At 37.7% G+C, this 23,325-nt stretch overlaps 1 protein-coding gene across 3 annotated transcripts in view; it reads right to left on the reverse strand.

Annotated features, from left to right (window-relative positions):
* ATP9B (ATPase phospholipid transporting 9B (putative)) overlaps positions 1-23,325 on the reverse strand; it is a 179,207-nt gene that overhangs the window by 105,205 nt on the left and 50,677 nt on the right. For all 3 annotated transcript variants that reach the window (XM_066992048.1, XM_066992047.1, XM_013184775.3), the window contains one exon: positions 16,269-16,320. In XM_066992048.1, coding sequence (XP_066848149.1) covers positions 16,269-16,320 — 52 coding nt within the window. The remainder of the gene's footprint in view (positions 1-16,268; positions 16,321-23,325) is intronic.

Here is a 23,325-nt window from a genome sequence, read left to right on the forward strand (position 1 = left end):
CTGTGTATTAATACACAGTCAATATGATACCACCAAGCTCATCACAGTTCCTTATTGACAAGCACACTTGCTTTTAATCCAAGTTTGATCCACAACATCTTTTTTTGGATTGCTGTATTGATTCAGTGTGCTTTAGTAGTTTTTACTTTTATTAAAAACATTACAGAATTATCTTACATACAGCAAACAATGTCCCAGGTGGGAAAAAAGCATCTACATTCACGTTCACATTCTCAAATTTTAATGCAACTGATTTAGATGACTGAGATATACAGGTGGATACTCAAAAGCATGAATTAATTCACCCTTCCATTTAATAGGTTTTCATATACTACTTTGCTCCACTGTTTTTCTGATGTATACTAATAATTCCTTTTTGCAGAAACTCAGTGGACAGGAAAAAAGGTAATCTGTATTATTTGTACCTTTACTTGGAATGTGCAATTTTATATCTTGTAAAAAAAAAATCTAAACAGTAATAAGTCTAAAACTCTGACATACAGAATGCTTATAATGCTGAACAAGATCTTGCTTCACTTTCCAGATCAAAAAAATCAAAGGAGGCCAGAATACCACTTCATAATGGTAGAAAAATCAGTACCATACTTGGGAGATATCAGCTCTACTGATAGCTTTTATACAATAACAAGAATATTTTTCATTGACACCACTCCCTTTTTCTGCACTTGTTTTGTCTGCTATTATAATTGGTTTTTTTTGACATTTAGAACTGGAGTAACTTATGGGGACCTATCCCATGCATGGTCCAAACACAATCTGACTAAAATCCATGAATTGAGAATATTTTCAGCTTTGCTCATTAATTTTTAAACCAATTTTGCTAGCACCATCAACATTAGTCATGCTTAAGTACGTATGTTAGAATTATGTTTTGTTAGAATTATGTTTCATTAGAATTATGTTTCTCAACAAGCAGTATCAGATAAACCAGGACTGAAAATATTTTCCAAATTAATTCACAGAAATCACAGATTACTTTGATGCAGGATATTCTGCATGTCTGGATAAGTCAAAGGGATGAAACTGAACCTTCTGCAACCAAAGAGGTTACATATGTTTTTAAAAACAAAAGTAGCTGCACTGCAAATGATTTTAAGGTGACGCTAAAATAGCAAAATCACACAACATGGATACTATTCCACAGCTGTAATGCCATAAACACTATCCATGCTATATTACCATTGTTTTCCTGGAATCATTATTCTAGTCTAAGTACTCAGTTCAGTTGGCTTTTTCTATTTATCTGTCCTTAACACAAAGAACTCATTTGGCCTTTAAAGGAAAACATTCAGGCTTACTATTGGGAAGCTGGTTTTCATTTAAAAATGCATAGTGAGAATTTGAGCGAGATCATAGTGAGAAAGTTCAAGTTTGCTTCAATAAGATTCTTCTTCAAATGTACAGTCAGACTTGCAGTAGGTACACTGCAAGAAACAATTATATTGCTGCCTATCATAACAGAAATGAAATTAGGATATTTTAACTAGTTTTTCTTGTATTTTTGTCTTAAATTTCAGTAGAAAAATTAATCAAGTAATTTTCTGATCCCAATGCAAAGCACACACAAACACTGATGTTACAAGCCTTATAAGGTTCAATACATATATTAAGAATACTGAATAAACTAGTTCCCTAATTTCAAAGCTTTGACTGGACAGCAGTACTCTATCAACATTCCTAACACTTAAATACTTGTAAAGACTGATAGTACAAAAAATATATATGTATATACACCTTAAAGAATAGTTCTTTTAGATTATTTAAGGTTCCTTTTCTCTCCCAAGGAAAGCAGAGCTCACAAACAAAAAGATATGGAGAAAAGTGTATGGCCAAATATAAAACAATCCATTAAAAGTGCATTTAGTCTCCCAGATTTAGCAGAAGTAATCAACTTGAAGTACACACCAGTAACTAAATGAGGAGGAGCAAAAATAAAACCTCGGTACCTCATTATACACAAATACAGAGCTGCTGATAAAGCCATCAGATTAAAACAGACATATGAGAAAAAAAAAACTAGAAAAAAGAACTAGAAAAAAAAACCTCTTACTAGCAAAGATGATAATGTGCTTTACCAAACAGGAACCTAGAAAGAAGCAACTGACCCACCCATGAAGACTGACCACTGGACTTCCCTACAGCAAGAAGCACACAACTTCATTTTTTTTTTCCCAGTTCCTTTTTGCTTGACAAAAGAAAGCTTGTAAAGCTACAAGGACACCTGCAATCAAAACTGTACCTGAAACAGTTAAACACAACCTAATTTTCATTTACCCTCCATACATACCAAGAGCAATGACAGTGTGGAAACATCAGCTTTAGCACTTCTATGGAGAGCCCTACTCACCTGTGTACTACTTGGCTCTCAGGGTCTCTACCACTGAAGAGAGAGATGCTAGACTTACACATGCTTCCATCCCAACTTCAGCCAGCCACACCTCAAGCCCCATATGAAAATCTGAAACTGACTACATCTCCAAGCTATGCTTTCCTTATGAATATGTTAAGACTGATATGAGGATCATTTCTAAATGTAGTGAAACCACTTAAGAACTACTGAAAGGTCATTCCTCATTACACCTAATAATCTGACCTTTATAGTTTATGCAGAAATTCCTTTTTCATAATACAGATGAGGATCACCAAGATACATTTTCCATTAATTTCAAACAACCATCAAGATAATTTTAACAGGTTGCAGAGTAGAGCTTTCAGTGAAGAAGAGAAAAACATCTAAAAGAAGGTGTCAGTATTTTTAAAAATCCATAATGCATGACATGATTCTTCAAACAGATACTTCATGGAAAACATAAAATAAACTGCTTCTAAGCAGGGAATTCTTGAACCAAACTTGTGAAAGTTGTAAGTATTAGAGAAAAGAGTACTGCATGATGATGAGACAAACTACTTTCATCACTTATTATAAGCCTCCAATACTCCAAACTAAAGGAATACATTAAAAAATAAGCTTGCTAAAAATGACAAAATCCAGATAAATGTGCAGTGATTTTCCAGCTAGAGTTGCAAAGGTGTTTAAAGACAGACCCTTGAGGATTGCCCAAGAGCATGCATGAATTACATTTTTTATGCTGCTCCGCAAAGGGCAAAACTTTTCTAGTATAAGAAAATGGTGAGAAAGAAGTTCCCCTGCGGCCTGTGGAGAGGCCCCTGGTGGAGCAGGCTGTCCCCCTGCAGCCCATGGGTCCCACACGGAGCAGATCTCCACGCTGCAGCCCCCCCGTGGAGGAGCCCCCGGTGGAGCAGGTGGATGTGGCCTGGAGGAGGCTGCGGCCCATGGAGAGCCCCCGCAGGAGCAGGCCCCGGGCCGGAGCTGCAGCCCGTGGAGAGGAGCCCACGCAGGAGCAGGGGGTCTGGGGGGAGCTGCCGCCTGTGGGGGACCCGTGCTGGAGCAGTTTGCTCCTGGGGGATGGACCCCATGGGACGGAGCCATGTGGGAGCAGGTCTTGAAGAGCTGCTGCCTGTGGGCAGCCCCCGCAGGCTCAGTTCGGGCAGGACGGCATCCCGTGGGAGGGACCCCACGGGGAGCAGGGGCAGGGAGTGACCGTGAGGGAGCAGCGGAGGTGAAGTGTTGGGGACTGACCACAGCCCCCATTCCCGTTCCCCTGTGCCACTTGGGGGAAGGAGGTGGAAGAGGGTGGATGGGGGGGAAGGTGGTTTTAGTTTGTTTTTTAGTTTCTTACTGCTCTAGCTTGTTAGTTATAGGTAATAAATTTCTCTAATCTCCCTACACCAAGTTTGTTTTGCCCATCACTATAATTGTTGAGTGATCTCCCTGTCCTTATCTCAACCCTTGAGCCCTTTCCATCATATTTTCTCCCCCTTTCCCTTTGAGGAGGGGGAGCGAGAGAGCAATTGTGTTGGAGCTCAGCTGCCCACCTGATTAAAACCACAACCTCAAAGATGAACAAAGTGCTAAGCTACTCTTCCTCTACTGTTCCACAAGTGGACAACCTGGCCTTAGAAGCCCATTTCCAACATGTTCATCCAGTCTTCACTTCATTCTCTGGTCCCTGCCAAGAAGTAAGTTGAGAGGCCCATTGAATGGTAATGCACTGAAACCTCAGAAAAGTTACTGCGCACAGAGCTGCTGACAACATGCTGAGTCTGACTGGAACTTTACTACAGATCCAGAACTTAAAACATTCTTTTGTATTATTCATGTAGTCACTTTGAAAACAAAACAAAACAAAACAAAACAGAACACACATTTTAAACAGACACCAGCAACTTTTTATTATTATTATTATTATTGTGGTCTCCCTTGTTAAAAGTTACACCAGCTAGCTTGCTTTCAAGTAACATCACATTTTCAAAAGTTAGCATACAATTTTCACATCTACCTGTGCCATTTTTAAATGTGAGCAAAATCATATATATTACAAAACAATAGAGCTGCTGTATTTCAATGCAGTTTGTATAGCTCACATACATGGAAAAAATGCAAGCCATGTAAACTGCAGTAAACACTCGCTTAGGATTTCAAGATATCCAAACCGCTGCTCCACCCAAGCTGCCAAATGCCCCAAAATCACTGGAGTGTGGGAACAGGCAGATTTATGACCAACACAATATACAAGCTCTTCTATACATACCAGGAACTTTTTTTCAACCCTTTTTAGTTATTGTCTTTTTAGTTATTGTACAAAATTTACAGTAAAGTATTTCCTTGTTACTATTTTAATGCAAACCTAATGCAACATATGCACTGTACAAGACACCCAAGTATGCACAGAAAATAATTAGGCAATGAAATGCATTTTATCTTCTAATAACATTTTACTCTGTAATTTTTACATTAATAATACATATAGCATAATAGGATTAGCAGCTTTATGTTTCTACCTCATAAAAACCATCAGTGTTAAGTATATTCGTATCATCTGGCATTACTCAGTGGCTTAAAGTAGATATCAAACATTTCAAGCCTGCATTAAATCAAATGTAAAAAGGGGAATAGGAACTTAAGTACAGAAACACATTAAAGTAGTTTGGACAGGAAGTTGGCAGATACTCATGCCCTGAAGATAAACTTTTATCTGGCTGTATGTGCAAAATTTAACTCCAATCATTTATCATTCTTTATACCAGTACATTTTTCAAAGCATTGTAATTCACAGGCAGGTAAGTTTTATAGCATATGTTTTCTAAACGTAATAGAAAATGCCAGAATGTGTGAAAAATGCAACACTTTTAAGCCTTATTATTCTGCAGTAGGTGGTTTTATAAGGAGATTGAAAATGACCTAAGTTTGAGGCAACTACATTTGCAAAAACGAAGAGCTACGGAAGCATCAAAATAAAAATGATTTTCCTGTTCTTTATTTCCATTTTACTCATGCCATTATTGATAAAATAGTTACAAGTAAAAAAAAAGTCCTAAAACGACTTAACTAGAAATTTCAATACCACTTATATTGTCTTTTTCATAGAATCATAAAATCATTAAGGTTGGAAAAGACCTCCAAAATCATCTAGTCCAATTGTTCCCCTACCACCAATATCACCCACTAGATCACGTCCCTAAGTACCACATCTACCCTTTTCTTAAACACCCCCAGGGATGGTGACTCCACCACTTCCCTGGACAACCCGTTCCAATGCCTAACCACTCTTTCCGAGAAGAAATTTTTCCTGATAACCAATCTGAACCTCCCCTGGCGCAACTTGAGGCCATTCCCTCTAGTCCTATCACTAGTTACTTTGGAGAAAAGGCCAACTCCCACCTCGTCACAACCTCCTTTCAGGTAGTTGTAGGGAGCAATAAGGTCTCCCCTGAGCCTCCTCTTCTCCAGACTAAACAACCCCAGTTCCCGCAGCTGCTCCTCACAGGACTTGTGTTCCAGGCCCTTCACTGGCTTTGTAGCCCTTCTCTGGACATGCTCCAGAGCCTTCTTGTAGAGAGGGGCCCAAAGTTGAACACAGTACTCAAGGTGCATCCTCACCAGAGCAGAGTACAGGGGGATGATCACCTCCCTGGTCCTGCTGGCTGCACTATTCCTGATACAAGCCAGGATGCCGTTGGCCTTCTTGGCCACGTGGGCACACTGCCAGCTCATGTTCAGGCGAGCATCTACCAACACCCCCAGCTCCCTTTCCTCTGCGCAGCTTTTGAGCCACTATGCCCCAAGCCTTTAGCATTGCATGGGGTTGTTGTGGCCAAAGTGCAGGACCCGGCACTTAGCCATTGGCCCCCACCCATCGATCCAACCCGTCCAGATCCCTCTGCAGGACCTTCCTACCCTCCAGCAGATCAACGCTTCCCCCCAACTTGGTGTCGTCTGCAAACTCACTGAGGATGCACTCAATTCCCTCATCCAAATCATCAGTAAAGATACTAAAGAGGATGGGCACCAACATCAATCCCTAGGGAACACCACTCATGACTGGTCACCAGCTGGGTTTCACTTTATTCACTGCCACTCTCTGGGCCCTAGCCATCCAGCCAGTTTTTAACACAGCAAAGAGTGTACCTGCCCAAACCATGGGCTGCCAGCTTCTCTAGGAGAATATTGTGGGCGACAGTGTCAAAGGCTTTCCTGAAAGGCTTTTCCTCGTAAGGGGGTGTCGAGAGGCAGGAGACCTTTTCTCCATTATCACCAGTGACAGGACCCGCGGGAACGGGGTTAAGCTGAGGCAGGGGAAATTTAGGCTCGACATCAGGAGGGGGTTCTTCACAGAGAGGGTGGTTGCACACTGGAAGAGGCTCCCCAGGGAAGTGGTCACTGCACCGAGCCTGTCTGAATTTAAGAAGAGATTGGACTGTGCACTTAGTCACATGGTCTGAACTTTTGGGTAGACCTGTGCGGTATCAAGAGTTGGACTTGATGATCCTTAAGGGTCCCTTCCAACTCAGGATATTCTATGATTCTATGATTCTAAAATCTAGCCAGTCTACGTCAACAGCCTTTCCCTCATCCACCAGGCAGGTCACTCAGTCAGTCATAGAAGGAGATGAGGTTGGTCAGGCAGGACTTGCCTTTCATGAACCCATGTTGGCTACGTCTGATCCCCTAGTTGTCCTGTTCCATGACCTGTTCCATCACCTTTCCTGGCACTGAGGTCAGGCTGACAGGCCTGTAGTTCCCCAGGCCCTCCTTATGACCCTTCTTATAAATGGACATCACATTAGCAAGTCTCCAGTCATCTGGGACCTCTATGATTGACCATGACTGCTGATAGATGATGGAAAGCAGCCCAGCAATCACATCCACCAGCCCCCCCAAGTGGATCCTATCTGGCCCCATTGACTTGGAACAGTCCACGTGGAGCAGCAGGTCTCTTAACTATTTTCACCTGAATTGTGGGGGGTTTATTCTGCTCCCTGTCCCAGACTTCCACATCAGGAGGCTGAGTACCCCAAGGGTAACTGGTCTGACTATTAAAGAGAAGTGTAAAGAAGGCATTGACAACCTAAGCCTCTTCCTTATCCTCAGTAGTCGTGTTCCCTGTTGCATCCAGTAAAGGATGAAGATTGTCCTTAGCCCTCCTCTTACTATTAACATATTTGTAAAAACTTTTTTGTTGTTGTTTTTTACCACAGTGGCCAAGTTGAGCTTATGCTGGGCTTTAGCCTTTCTGATTTTCTCCCTGCATATGTTGGCAACTTCCTTGTACTCTCCTCAAGTTCCCTGTCCCTTCTTCCACAGGAGGTAAACTCTTTTTCTCCCAAAGTCTCAGCAGAAGTTTCATGTTCAGCCATGCCGGTCTTCTTGCCTGCTGGCTCATCTTATGGCACACGGGAACAGCCTGCTCCTGCACCTTGAAGACTTCCTTCTTGAGGAGAGTCCAGCCTTCTTGCACCCCTCTGCCCTTCAGGACTGACTCCCAAGGGACCCTCCCTACCAGTGTCCTGAACAGCTCAAAGCCTGCCCTCTGGAAGTCCAAGGTAGCAGTTTTACTGACCCCCCCCCTCCTGACTTCAGGAGGAAAATAGAATAGTTCAGAATACTTCTGCTTCGGAATAGAGAACTCTACCACTGAGTGGTCACTCTGCCCAAGACAGCTCCCAACTACCACATCTCCCACCAGTCAGAAACACAGAATAATTGAGGTTGGAAAGGACCTCTGGAGATGGCCTGGTCTAACTGCCCTGCCAAACAGGGTCACCTTGCACACTTTGCACATTTCTCTTCCTCACCAGCAAATATTTTGTATTGCTTTTTGCAAGTGGAATACAAAATCATTGCTTTAAACTTTTTTGATTATTTAAAAAGTTTTTTAAAAAAAGAAGTAACTGAAAGTCAGAAGTTTCAGACAAAGCAGCGCAATATCTACAGAGGAAAAGTTACGCTACGGGCAACTTGCTTACTTGGCAGAATACATTCTTCAGGAAACTTGCTGAAAAGAGTACACTGAGACCAGAAAAATGCTTTGAATATGCAGGATTGGGAACCATACAAAAGCATCAATCTTCTGGGAATACTGGAGAATAAAGACGATCTTGACCTTTGCCCTGGTAGAATATTAACCATCCTTTTTCTTGAGCAAAGTACAAGCAAAGAAAACGTTGTCCAAATATAGGAAAGAGAGCACATGAACTCACTCTGCAAAAGCCACAGACAACATGAAGAGCAGAAAAGCAGTCTTAATAGTAGCCACAGATGCTCATAGACAGAATCTTTAGCCAAAAGAGGATGAAATTCTCTGGGTGAGATCTTTTCCCCACTTAGGTCAATGCCAAAACACCCACTGAGTTTGTCCTCCAAATCTTGATGTTGAGCAAATGGTGGTAGTAACAGAAAAAACACCACAATCAAGCTTATATACGTTACCTATATCTTTGTAACATGTGGCATTTTTTCTGTACATTAAAGGCCTTTCAGGAGCTAGATAATGAGCTACAACATTCATTTCACAGGGCCATAGCAGCATCAACTTATAATAAGGTGTCTGGGAACTTCTGGAATTTTGAAGCCAATGTTAGCCACTGCCCTCGTACGTCACCAAGGATGTAGTTGCCAGTGTACTGCCAAGGACAGCAATCAGTTAGCCTTCAGGACCAATGCCACTACTGTCTAAGGAGAAAGATGAGGATCCTCTTCACTACAATTGCTCTACATCTTTGCAGTTGAACCCCCTGAGAGAGATACAGGAAACAGTGACGCTCTTTCCCATGGTGCAGTCACCACTTAGAGGGTTATCTGAGGTCATCACGTTTGAGAAGCTTAATTGCTGGGATGAGAGCTATTATGGCACATACAGGGGGTACAGACAGAGTCAACAGAATTGTTTTACAGGACGTCCTACTTGTGAGATTGCACTTTTCCATTTGCAAAGCAGTGCTCACTACAGACCTACGTAGTCCTTATCTGTTTGTGAACATCAAGTCTAGCGGGGCACCCCTCCAGTAGGCTCACTAACCAGCTGAGTCAGGAGGTTATATTCCACACACTCCAGGAACCTCCTAGACTGCTTCCTCTGGGCAGTATTGTATTTCCAGCATGTATCAGGGAAGTTGAAGCACCCCATAAGAACAAGTGCTGGCGATTGTGTGACTTCTGCCAGCTACTTGTAGAATGCCTTGTCCATCTCTTCATCCTGGTTTCCATCCAACTACTGACCCCACCAGGATGTTCACCTTGTTGGCCTTCCCCCGATCCTTACCCATAAGGACCCAACCTTATCATCCTGAGCCCCGACCTCTACAACATTGAAACACACTCTAATATAGAAAGCCACGCCACTGCCCCTCCTTTGTTGCCCATTCCTTCTGAAGAGCTTATAGCTGTCCAAAGTTTTGTTACAATTTTGAAAAATATGAACGTGTTTGTGACTGATAATTAACACATGAGTAAATATAGCAGTTTTAAGGAGTTTTGTAAGTGAAATCCAAGAAACTAATCTCTGATATGAGGAATATACCTCCTAAAATACTCATATAGGTAAGACAAAACCAGTGTAATGCTGCTCAGAAAAATACAAGGTACTACAATCATGTAACTGACATTATCTTTCCAGGAAGTTTCTTCACAATCAAAGGGATTTGTTTGCAAGAATTTGTAAATTATTTCCTATTTCCCTATTGCTTCCATTGCACAGCTATAGTAGTAGACATGCATTATTTTGGAATGTCCAGGCCTACATATTGGACTTAGAAACATACAAAACAATCTTCTGATGACTATTCATGCATGATCATATGCTTAGAAAATTAAGTTATTTTAAAGTTACATTTCAGCAAGAAAATGCATGAAAAGAACAGATTAGACTGTATAAAGTCTAGAATCCTTGGCCTTCAGCTACCAAATAGCTACTCGTGCCATTTGGTCATTGCTCGTTGAGTTTTACTCATCACTGAGTGGTTTGGGTTCGAGGGGACCTTTAAAATTAATCTAGTCCAGACACTCTACCATTTGGAGGGACACCTTCCACTAGATCAGATTGTCCAAAGCCCCATCCAGCCTGGCCTTGAACTATTCCAGGGATGGGGCATCCACAAGTTCTCTGGGTAACCTATTCCGGTGTCTCACCACCCTCATAGTGAAGAATTCCTTCCTTTTATCTAAATTACTTCTACCCTCTTCAGTTTAAAACCATTACCCTGTCCTATCACTACAGGCCATTGTAAAAAGTCTCTCTCCATCTTTCTTATAAGCCCCTTTTAAGTATCAAAAGGCTGCAATAAGGTCTTCCTGGAGCCCTCTCTTCTCCGCAGGGCTGCTCTCAATCCATTCATCTCTCATTCTTTACTGATGTTTGGAATTGCCCCAACCCAGGTGGTGCAGCACCTTACACTTGGCCTTGTTGAACTCCATGGGTTTCATGTGGACCCACTTCTTAAGCCTGTCAGGTCCCTGACATACCGAATAGTGAAATTTATGTGATGAATTCAGTGTTATGTTGAACCTATTTGCAGTGCAAAAGCAAGTAATGAGGTTCCTGAGAGAGATGAGACCAACAAAGAGCAACCAATTATGTTCAGTGGGTGAACAGATGAACCTTGAAATACAAAAATCCTACAGTTACTGTAGTGCTATCTGTGACCAGTGAAACTGAGCAGCCAGTGGGAGTTCCTCTCCAGAGTATTTCCTCTAGTAGCACAAACGAATAAAAACCAAACACATTTTTTGCCAACGTCATAGTTGCTGAGTGTATAGAAGTTGATGCATTAAAATTCATCTGTAGACCATATTTTAGTAGACTTCTGCCTTTACATTTTTTCCAACTCCAATTTTGTTGGAGGAGGAATACCTCAATGACTATCTCAGTACTTCGACATTTGGGAAAACTGTTTTTTGCAGAAGGATTGGCTTTTGCTCTATATAGAATCAAGTGTCTGGCAAAAATGCTAACTGTGCAAAAAGACAGATTTACAGGGTTCAAATACCATAGTCAGGAAAGTTGAAGTAGACCAGTAAAAAAAATTCTATTTTATCCTATAGAAATTCAGTTTCTACCAGGAAAGGCTGAAGAGAAAACCCAGCTCTCCTTTTCATAGTATCACAAAGCATTATCCATGCAACAAGAAGGACCTTGGGAAAAAGAAAAGGGCTAAACTAAAATTAATCAATTCTTACCCTCTTGAAAAGCTACTAATGAAAAACAGTACAATAACAATGTTATGATAAGTCTGGTTGTCACAGGCCAACTAGTTAGCAGTAGTACAGAAGACACAATTCTTCCTAGTACTAGAGTCTATGAAGCATGTCACATACCAAGAGGTGGTCATCTACTGTTTCTTCCAGTTGCAATATCTTTAGAAAATAACCATTCCCATGTACAATCCTATTGTACTGCCAGGTCACCTTCCTCCCAGGAACCTTTAATTTGTGCCCAATTTCAACTAAGTAATGGTTGAAACCAACCAACTCTTGTAATTTCATAACTGAAAGCTAGGAGAGCACTAATAGGGCAGATACCAGGTCTTATAAACATATGCACCAGGTTTTCAAGAATGACCAGGTCCAGCTCATGTTAGAACACCTCTGTGTGTTAGTATAATAATACCTGACCTGTATCTGAATCTGGTCACTGAACCAAGGCACGTATGTACCTACAGAAGGCATAACCAAGTTTGAGAACAGGTATTTGAGCTCAGAAAAGAATTTATCTTTGAAAATTGTCTTTATTTAGAAACATATTATTCCCATAATGCTGAAGTCATCAACACCTGCTTCAGTCAGCAGTTCCTGTGGACAATCAGAAAGTTATACAACAATGTCTGGAATGCCCCATCTAGCTTTTGTAATTGAAACTGCATATATGCAAATATAATGTAAAGAGCATACCAAGCTATTAAAAAAAAAGAATATGAAAATTCTGCATTAGAGGCCACTAGGGCTTAGCTTAATTTTAGTTAAGGCAGCTCTGTTGACATAACACTGATCTTGGCTACATTTGCTTAACAGCTTTCTGCTAAGGTAGTCAGTTGTTTTTGGCATTATGCCTACTTGTACATGCAATGAAAATAACCTTTAAACCACCTTTTTGTAGCAAGCTCTGCATGAACATTTACCTTTAATCTTGAGAAGAGCTGATAAACAGGACAAATCTCCCAAATTACTTATCATCTCTGCTGTGTATGAGTGGAAATCACGAGATTCTGCCTAAACCTTCCACCCCACACCCCCTTTCAAATACATATAAAATAAAGATATTCCAAGGTTTTACTCTCCTTTTTTTTTTTTCCCCCATTTTTTTTTTGAAGCTAACGAAGACCTTGTAGAGTTTGTAATATGGGCAGTCTGACAGCAGCAAAACATTCAAGACAGAGGATTGCCCTCCAACACCCAAAGGTAAATAATATTACTTATTAATTATTAATAATTATTAATTAATCATAATGAATAACCCAAGATTACCCAGAGTAATCGTAGCTCTAAACTCAGCCATCTAGCTGTCTCCTTTCACACAGAAATACCAACTGATCAGAAAGTCAAAAACAAATAGCAGCAGATCACCTACATTTATCTTTAGACTAACTTTTCTAAGAGTGATAAAATTCATAGGAATCTTGCAAATTAGACACACATACATAATTTGCATTGTCATTACATCAGAAATACTATATGGAGATATTCTGGCTGACAGAATGTGATAAATGTATCTGATAAAGTTACAAAAAGACATCTAATTAGAATTCAGTTTTATCAAAATAATCCAATAGGCTTGATCTCCTTACAGAGCCGAAGCTAATCAAAGAGTAGAAGAGAGTAGAGCAGAAAGAATCCTAAAAAATCTGTATTCCTAAAAGTGCATTTTTGGGAAGGAGAGGATGGGAGGAAAAAAAGCACATAGCACTGCGTCATTTCTTCCATGGCACCACACGTGGGTGAAAAGAAGCCGTAACTGTTTTAGGCTGAACTTCATAAACTACCAAATTATAATTCAAATTGCTTCTTTTTTGACTGAAGAAACAAGATATTGAAGTGCTGCAGACAACATTAATATGTGGTGTAAATACTGAAATGGGAAAACATGGAAGTGAGGTGGATTTTAAAATTAGTTCAAACTCTTTGCTTTACTCTTTATAGATTTATGGTAACAAATTATAGTTAAACTGTTTTATTGCACAGAAGATAAAATAAAATTACATATAGAACATAAAACAATGCAAAAACTAATGTGCTTTACAAAGTATTTAAAGTGTTGTCTATAAATTAAACCATAAATCAGTCAAAACCACAACATCGAAGAAAAAGCAATTACAGATGTAAGTGTTCGCTCTTTAGTCAAAAAACAATTATTGCCATATGTTTGAAGTTCAGTGTTTTTTTTTTTCTTTTTAAGAGTACAACATGAATATAACTAGTCAGCCTGTTGCATGTTTACACAAAGTGAATTTTCAATGCTAAAAACCACATTCCATGTATAGTAGAAGTGCACATGAAATAATTTATATCAGAATTCTGGGCAGATTTCACTGAATTTGCTCTTTGTTCATTTTACAGTATAATGAACTTTTACCTAGTAGGCACACAACTCCTTCAAAGTGTTCACAACCATTTTTTTTTTAATTTTTATTTTTATTTAGAGACTTGCCAATCTTACATAATGAACTTTTAAAATAGTAAAATACTTTTTAAAAGTTTTATTTTCTAGATTGCAAATTACTGGAAAATCGTAATTAAGACATTCTAAGAAAGTTGACTGACGTAGACCTAAACACTGAATACTGACATAGACTTGAACTATCTTACCTTCAAAAAATGTTTTTTCTCCCCACGTTTCTGACACAGGGATTCACATTCCCTTTTTCCCCATCTGTACCTTGCCAAAGAGATAGTTCTACTTATATTAACTGTGATCCTTGATTTACTCTTCATATATATTTCAATAAAGTTACAAAGCCATCCCATGCAGATGCATTTCTGGTCCACATTGACCAATGACAACCATACCTATGCCTCATCCTTCAACTATTAGTACTAATGGGAAAGCACACAACACAATGTCTTAAAACCTCCCATACTGGAATCCAGGAACTTAAGAATTAACAGGGAGGTAAAAATGCTACACTGTAGAGATGCAAAATATGAAATTGAAGAACTTCCACCACTGCAAGCTAGGCAGCTGTTTTGTTTTGTTCTTGTTCATTTATTCCAACAGTAACAACACTTCTAATATAAACCACTGCAAGGATCCCAATTAAGGACAGCAAGATAGCTCTCTGCAGATGAACAGTTTTTGATGTTCCTACAACAGCAAACACTACAGAATATTGTATATTGAATTCTCTGCATATTTCATTTGAAGATACTACCACTGCTACGTACCCCTTCTGGACAGGATGACAATTGTTTCCAAATGCCTAGATATCTAACTAATACAGTATGTCTAGTACACAGTAGGAAAAATGTCAAATAACACACCTTCTACCGCTTACGCATTGCAAGCAAGTTATCTAGTTCAAAGTAATTCTTCTATAGAGGTATAACTTTTCTTGCAAGTGTAATTTCAGCTGAAACAGTTTTTGGATAAGAACTAAGGGATAACACTGCAAGCAGCCCAAAAGGCAACATCATCAACCCTTTTATAATCATGCTGGATCCAAGAGTTTTGAGTTGTCAGAAGCATTACATATTTTATTAAATTATGGTACTGTGGGACAGAATAAAAAGAAAAGCCAACATACCCTGAACCAGAAAGAAGTTAAACAAGATTGAGACTATATACAGACTACTAGGAAACTGTCAGTCCAGACCAGTTACAGGTTATCTAGTGCACCTAACCAGCATTTCAAAGTTGTTACTAAGACACTAACAATATAGTAATTTCTTCTTCTTTTAGCAAATACGTAGCTCCAATAGTGTTCTGTAGGCTACTCAAGTATTTGTTTTCTCTATTTGTTTCCTCTTGCAAATGACCTCTGCAAATCTAACTTTTTGTCTGAAACATATCTGACAGAACTCCAATGCCATAGTAAAATACCAAAGTACGCCTAATATAGGGTTTGTGAATATCACAGCTATTAACTTTGTGAAATTTAGTGCTGTGGAAAAACATTAGACAGCTCTTCATGATCTGAAAAGTAGTAGTAATACAAACCAGGGAAACTCATTTGACTTATATAGGGGCTGTTCAATTGTCATTTCCAAACTTTTATCAAAGCAGCTTTATTTTATAGGTTTCCTGTAAAGGAGATATTTGTTTCCCAAATATTGAGTACTCCCCTACCAGCATGTGAGGAAAAATAGAATTATGAGAAGCATTTTCCTTCCTGTCACTCAGAGAAAGTGTTCAAGGGGTGTAGGGATGGGGGCCAGGATGGAACAGCCCAAAGAGACAGTATTATTTCTAAAGTAAAATATTTAGTTATCCTAAAAAATGTTTTAGGTCATTTTAATACTTTTTTTTTTTTTAAATCATCTTAGTTACATTAATAGGACAAGATTTCAGTTCTTTTCAATTTAATAACTTGAATATAATCAAGTAACATCTAATATTTTGCAAGATAATGATTAGACAAATACTTTAAAATACTGTGAAGTCATATTAAACAGTCTCCTAAATATACTAGAGTAGTCTTAACATTACCTTTAAGTTTTGTTGCATCAATTCATAAAAATCATCTATTTAGAAGAACATATCTATATAGGTCTCATGTTCACAGTAAGATTTCCCATTTTAGAATCCAAGTTTACTCTTTTTCTCAGATATGGACACCCTCCCATTAACCTGATGAAGATAGATCTCCTGCCATCAATTTATTTGACCACAATGCACAATCTAAAATATCACTGCAACAACGAAGTTATCACGTAACCAATTTGAATTATCAAAACATACCAGTTTTTTCCGATGTTCTGAGAAACACCATGTCAGATGGGATTCGTTGATTCTGAGAGGGAAAAAAAGGTATATTTTTTCGTAAGTAGGAAAAAAGTGAATTCTAATCGAATGTCCAGTAAGATCTGTCACCAAAAGGTCACTCTTGGATTGAAACTCAATTAAAATAGGATTTATCAAAGCAATTTGCATTCAGCGTTTGCAATTCAGAAATCAATATTTTCAAAAAATTATACAATAAGCAAACAACAGCTAATCCTTTCAGATGTTCTTTGTAAATGAATCATAAATACCTGCAGACCTCCAAGTCTTACATTTTCATGACTGAAAAGAGTAGTTTGACCATATAAATATCTAACAGAAATATTAAAAATAATATTTTACTGCGTAAAATACTGACATTCAGCAGAGATAAAGAAAACAACAGTGAAATTTAAAACATTCATCTCATCATTTAAGTTGTACTCATTGTATATACCAAATATTCACTTTCATGCTCTCCTCTCCCTCTCAACGCACTCAAATGTACACAAAGGAAACAGCAAGGCATGGAACAACATTTTCCAATTTTACATATTTATAAACCTCTCCATTACAAAGAGAAAAATAGAATTTCTTTCTCAGTACCTACGGCATGCCAGGTCAGGTACAGCTGCAGGCTTGTTCTGCTATTTCCCTTTCAAGTATGTAATTCACTGTATCTAATCATGTTTCCAACTTTTTGCTGATTATAAGAAGTCCAATCTATGCTTTTGCAAATTAAACAAGATTGAACAATACTGCCATCCCCCGCACATGCTGCTATCTGAAAACGTAGCTCTCCCATCACTTGTGAACAAAGCATATACCAGCACCAGTTACACATTGCCACTACGGTGCTTAAGAATGGAAAACCAGGGGAGTAAAAATAACCAACATGTCAAAACTTGAAAGATATACAGGATTAGAAAAGAAAAGTGACAGGCTAAGCTGACAGGAACTGGAGTGAACACTGGAAATGGCAATGAGAAAAGATGGATAGTAATGAAATGCAGTTTCTTCTATCACAGCTTATACCTGGTGTGCCACATGTCATCCTGCTCAATCCGGAAGCTAAACACAAAGATTCATTTACTTTTCACTTACAGACTGCATTTAACTCATTAAGAAATCTCAGTGTATTATTAGCATTGACTATTCGTTTAATGCTAAAATGTATTTCTTAAAATTCATTTCAGATTACTTGTTAAGAGGGTATAATTCACTAAGGTTCGCTTAGAACAATATTTTTCAAACAAAAAGCAGCTCCATTGGAGAATAAATTTCAGGTTTTCATGTTCAAGGTATACTTGTTTGATATTGCCTTGAAAGCCATTTTACAGCTAAGGCTCATCTTTTACTTTTGAAGAGCTCAATTGTCTGTTTGAAGTGAGAGTGGAAATGAAAATAAATGTAGCTGACAAAACCCATCAATCAGATGGCATACATGAACCTCATGGATTCCAGTCTTAAAAACCTGACTGAATTTACTCAATGTAAAAAGTTAAGAGGTTCAGTATATACGCATTTCAAAACTTTATAACGGAAGTGTGAAATGGGGAATAATTGTAATCAAACTGCAAAACTAATACAGCGGTAATTCAATTGTGGCTTTATTTTCTTCATAAACTGCAAGGTATAGAAAACTATTTAGTTATTTTATAGAGAAGAAAAGCAATGAAGGTGGGTTTCAGATGGTAAGCAGTCATACTAGCCTGAAAACTTCAAGACATTAAACAATGAAACACCTCAAGTCATCAATCGGTGCACAGAATCCTGTCTGTAAATTTTAGAGTAATCCTAGTCACAGCAATATATTGATTCACTGTATCAAAGCAGAAGATATATGTAATACCCCACAAAAGTTCAATCACAGAAAAATGTAATTGGTTCAAAACTGATCTTTACATGCAACACAAGTACATACAGCATGTAGCAGCTATAACATACTTATCCCAACAGGAATCTAGGCAACAATCTGAAAAACAGCATTAGTATACATTCAAACACCTCTTAGAGGAATCAACACAAACACAGAGGAGTATTTTAGTTTGTTTGGTTTTGAGTCAAGTGTCCTTAAAGGTAAAGATGTAGGACTGACAACACTACTCTGAAGTACAAGAAAGTCAGCAATTTGAATATGCTTTGATTTGAAATCAGGAATGTAGTTTCTCATTTTTAACGCTCCACCTTTTTACTCTTTTCAAAGGCATCACATCCCCCTCCTTACTGAGTGTCAGAACTTTTTTTTTTTTAAAGTAAAGCAATCCATAGCAGTCTCCATCTCTCCAACCCGCCCCTCCCCCCCCAAGTAAACAAGCTCAAAAATTCAGAAAATTAATCAATTAAACACAGCTTTATATGACACAGCATTTGTGACCTTCAAAATACTATGTCTGACTAACCAAGAAAATTAGTTCAGAGTGAAAAAAATTCATGTCTCACTCAAAATGGAGAAAAAATACATATTTACACCAGAAAACAACACTGAAGCAGCTGATGCTTTTTACCATACATAATGCAGTACAGTAACATTTGCCTTAGGTCTTGAAAGTCCCACTCATAACAATATTATTTCTGACCATAAAACATCCTGGATATTATACATGTTCTAACACTAGGTGAAGTTTTCAATTACTACAAAGAAACATTCCTGAGAGCACCATGCAATCACAACAGTGCCATTTAGAATAGTGTGATCTGAATAAATGTCAGTCAACTGCAGATTTTATTATATAGGTTCAGCTTTCAAGGTCACTGGTTCAGAAGTGGAATTGGAAACAACTACAGCTATCTTCTCTGTTGATTCAGTATAGTTCAGTATAGATGAGCTATGCAGATGGCAAGTCAGGAAACAGAAGCAATGACCAGTCCTACTATCTCAAACAAACAAGAAGTTTGAAAACCGAGTGAGTCTGGAAATTCTAGAAAATAGATGCATTTTCTAGTTTATCTAAAAACCCTACATGGACAGCAAAAAGTCTCTGCTCATACCTTGAAATTACACATTTTTATAAATAGATACTTAATCAGTTGCAGCAATTCCCATTCATTTCTAAAAGTACAAACAGTTAAAAATATATGTTCTTGTCTGTATATCAACAGTACTCAATTTGAAGATGCTGCTAACCCACAACTGTAGCATTGGAATAGCATTTTTAAAATTTTGCCTTACAACATTAAATACAAAGGTAGTGAAATTAATTATCCATTATGAGCCCAGATTCAATCAGGATTAATACTTCATATTCAGATTTGGGGAAAAAAGCAAGACGAACGTCAACCTTAATAATATAGCCTGTGTGCATATTAGGCAAAATTAAAAAAAAAAAAAAAAGAAAGAAAAGGAGGGGACAAATGAAATGTAAACTCAAAATTAAATATTTCCTTAAATGACTGTAAGAATAGACCAGACATACAGGCATCTATATGTCTTAATATAGATTACCTATACATTTTTGCAACCTCCCTACCAGCTCTGACAAATCCATCACACAAGTTTCAGGTTACTAGCTTCATGCCTACAAACTTCTAATTGCATGTAAACAAGCTAAAAAACTTGACCAATATCCCTAAAAATTTGCAAAAGTCTGACAATAAATTTCGCATAATAGTCTAACAATCCAATACAGATTTAAGTAGAAGTTCTAATAATCAGAATGATTTTTTTTTAACAATCATTACCAGCTGCAATGAAGAATCTCTCATATTCAGTACATTGAATAGTAGGTACAAGGCGAGTTTTTCAAGAATCAAGTCTTTATACCTGACAAAACTGGGCAGAATCCAATTAGTCACATGACCATTTTTTAATTTTAATAGAAAACACATATCTTGATTTTATGTCTTTTTAATGGCTTCTCTCTTCTTAGCTTTTCTTACCTATAATACAGTGAAACCTTTTATGCATTAAAATATTTGAATTTATTCTTGCACACAGGGAAGGCTAGATACTGTATTGTCTTTATCTTCTCTGTGAGAAAAAAAACAGTACTTAACACTGGCATACCCTTTTCCATCAGGTTTTCAATATTTTGGAAGTAGGCAGAAAGGTACTACATCATTTCTAGTTAAAAAATAAGTCACTACTACTGCTGACACAGTAAAGCAAAGATCCCCTTCCAAGGATAGAGTACCTGATATTTAGTCACTATAAAAGGCTGACTATACAAAAACAGATGGCAAGCATGCAGCAAAAATCTTTAACATCTCATTATTGAGAAAATTAAGTTCTGTAATATACTGTCACAGAAAACAGCAACAAAATGTCAATCACGTTTACCCTCTCATGTCATATTTATCAAAGTGAAACAAGTTAAAACAAGAACACATATAACTTTGAACATTCAGAAACCTATGTAATCTCAACTACCATTCAGATGAAGCTAGAAATGTTTACTGATACGCAGTGAAATCTGGATATACAAGTCATAAAAATTACTAGAATACTATGTTTTCATAAGTCTGAGCTGAATCTGAGCTCTGGGGAAGGAGCACTTCCATTTCTCTTACAGTTTGTCATTGCTGCTGACTTCTTTTCTAGAGATCTAGCTATGATAAGACAACAGTCAGCATAAGCTAAGTGCTTCTCCAGTTGCTGGGCTTCATTTTATCGTGTTATTACCATGTTATTATCATGAAATCTTTATTAACAAACTTTTGCAGCTCCCTCACAGTCTTCCAATTCTCCTACAACTGCCCATAGGCTCCAGATCCCTAGTTTTAGGTTTATTGTTCTTTCTTCTCCATACATACTGTTAAAAATCATGTATGCTTTTTTTCATGGACTAAAATATTCCTGCTTGCTTCTGTGAAATCAAAGAGGCACTTCACAGTTGTTTTCTTGCATCTGCATGCTTTGTAACACTACATGTTAATAGTCACAATCTTTACAGAAGCTGGTTTAATTTCACTTCACACTTGAGATTAAAAAAAGTTGTGTCCCTTTACTGCTATCCAAGAGAAGCTCTCAAAGTATTAAGATAAAGCTTTACTGTTTCACATGTTTTAAAAAACTATTACGTGTTACTATTAAATATTAAATGTGTTATTATTATTATCGTGTTATGCCCTCTTCACATCCTCAAAAAGAGTTCCAAACAGTCAAAAAGCTACAGTAGCACTATAACAATATCTTAACTCACCAAATCATCCCTTCAATTATCTTGAAGAAAACCATGTGCACCTCTGCATCCATAGAAAATAAATAAATAAATTATTTTAACACAAGCCCAGGAGATTAAACAACTAGAAAGCAGCATGCCTGTTTAAAGCAAGAGGGAGGGGAATGTTTTCCAGCTAACATATACAAATGTCTTTTAGCTTTTAAAAACGGATACTATTTCAATCTTTTCAGGCCTTTTCCTGACCTAATAGTAACACCTTACAAAATTTTCATTTGAAACTAAAGATATATTACACAAAGCTAACCTGTTCTAACCACACTGCAGTTACTTAGAGCTGATTTGAAATTGATCAGTCCTATAAAAATGAGAGGATATTCAAAGCTCAGGTACAGAAAAGCTTTTCATTTAAGTTGTTAGTATTTGTGATGCAGTTACTAGTTAACATATGGATCTTCAGCTCAAATGAGTCATTAATTTCACTGCAGAAATGCTGCTGATGCATCTTCCAGTCAAATACAATGTTAACTTGTTCCTTTGCCATTAGACTGAGCAATTGAACATTTCACTCCTGACTGGTTCTTTGGCTTAAGAGTCATACTCCGAATTTGAGAAGTGCTTACTCCAACAAAATACACTTCTAAACAGAACCAGAAAACATTTAATTTCATTAGTCTGAAGACACCCACAGTTAGGCCAGAAGCAAAATAAATAAATAAATAAATAAATAAATAAAAATAAAAAGCTGTGATGGTGCAGGAGAGAGCTTGTGGATGAAATGCAACATTCAAACAACTAACTATATGCATCTTACTGAGATACCCAAGAAAAATCTTCATCAAAAGGAACTGTACCCATTACTTCCTTAAATCTTTAACATTACTTTTTCATTACAGACTTCAGGTACTCACAACATATGGTCTGTAATCTCCTGTAAATAATGCTCAAATAGATGCTAATGATCTACCTCATACAAGACAGATAACCAAAAAGTAATCCCAGTTTTCCAAATTCTAGCATGATTCAACAAGTGGATGGATCTCAGTAAATTTCAGGGAAGGCACATTACTTATGCAGCCACTAGAATCCTCCCTATACAGTATAATAGTTAATTACAGGTTTAAAGATAAAGACCCTAAAAAGCTTCTTTACCAAAAAGCTTCTTTACCTAAAAAGCTTCTTTCTTTGCCAAAGCAAATATTTATTCTCAGTCTACTAGAAGATCTGGAAGAGGTGCAAGCGAGCAGCTGCAAGATGCCTCCATCTGAACTCTAAAATAGCAAGGTGTAATAAAACACAAACATACAGCCCAGGCACATTAATGTTAATCTTGTCCATGCTAACATACGCTGCCTGGAGGGTCCCTACAAGACATTAGATATAGAGAGCAGACCAAAAAAAATCAAGAAATAGCATGAACTACACAAGAATAAATCTATTTTTAAGAGCAGCAAGACAAATGACACTTGGGTGTGTTACTTTTCTTTAAACTACAGGAAAAAAACAGAAAGGAAGGAAATAGAAGTTATACCAAAAACAGAAGAGGGGTTTCTCATATGTTGTTAAAAAAAAAAAGAAAACAATCTCTATCCACTAACAATTCATGAGTTCTCCAAATTCTTTGAGAAAAAGAAGAAGTATTAACAAACAAGGAAGCGTAACATGAATCAGGAGGGCATATCTGTTGAAGGATTTTTCCTTTTTAAATAGTATTCCACTAAATAGTTGTAATCCCATGAAGAAATTTAGAAAAGTCTAATCACTGACTAGGTTCCACTAGCTATTCTTCTTGCAAACAGCAACTTGCCATAAAAGATCTCAAACAAGACTGGATACAAGGATATAAGCTTCAACTTGAGGTAACTTTCTAGGATCAAGGGCTTAGCTGTTTTTTGCAAAGCAAAACAGGAATCACT

The sequence above is a fragment of the Anser cygnoides genome, chromosome 2 (assembly GCF_040182565.1).
Source record: "Anser cygnoides isolate HZ-2024a breed goose chromosome 2, Taihu_goose_T2T_genome, whole genome shotgun sequence".
Lineage (NCBI taxonomy): Eukaryota > Metazoa > Chordata > Aves > Anseriformes > Anatidae > Anser > Anser cygnoides.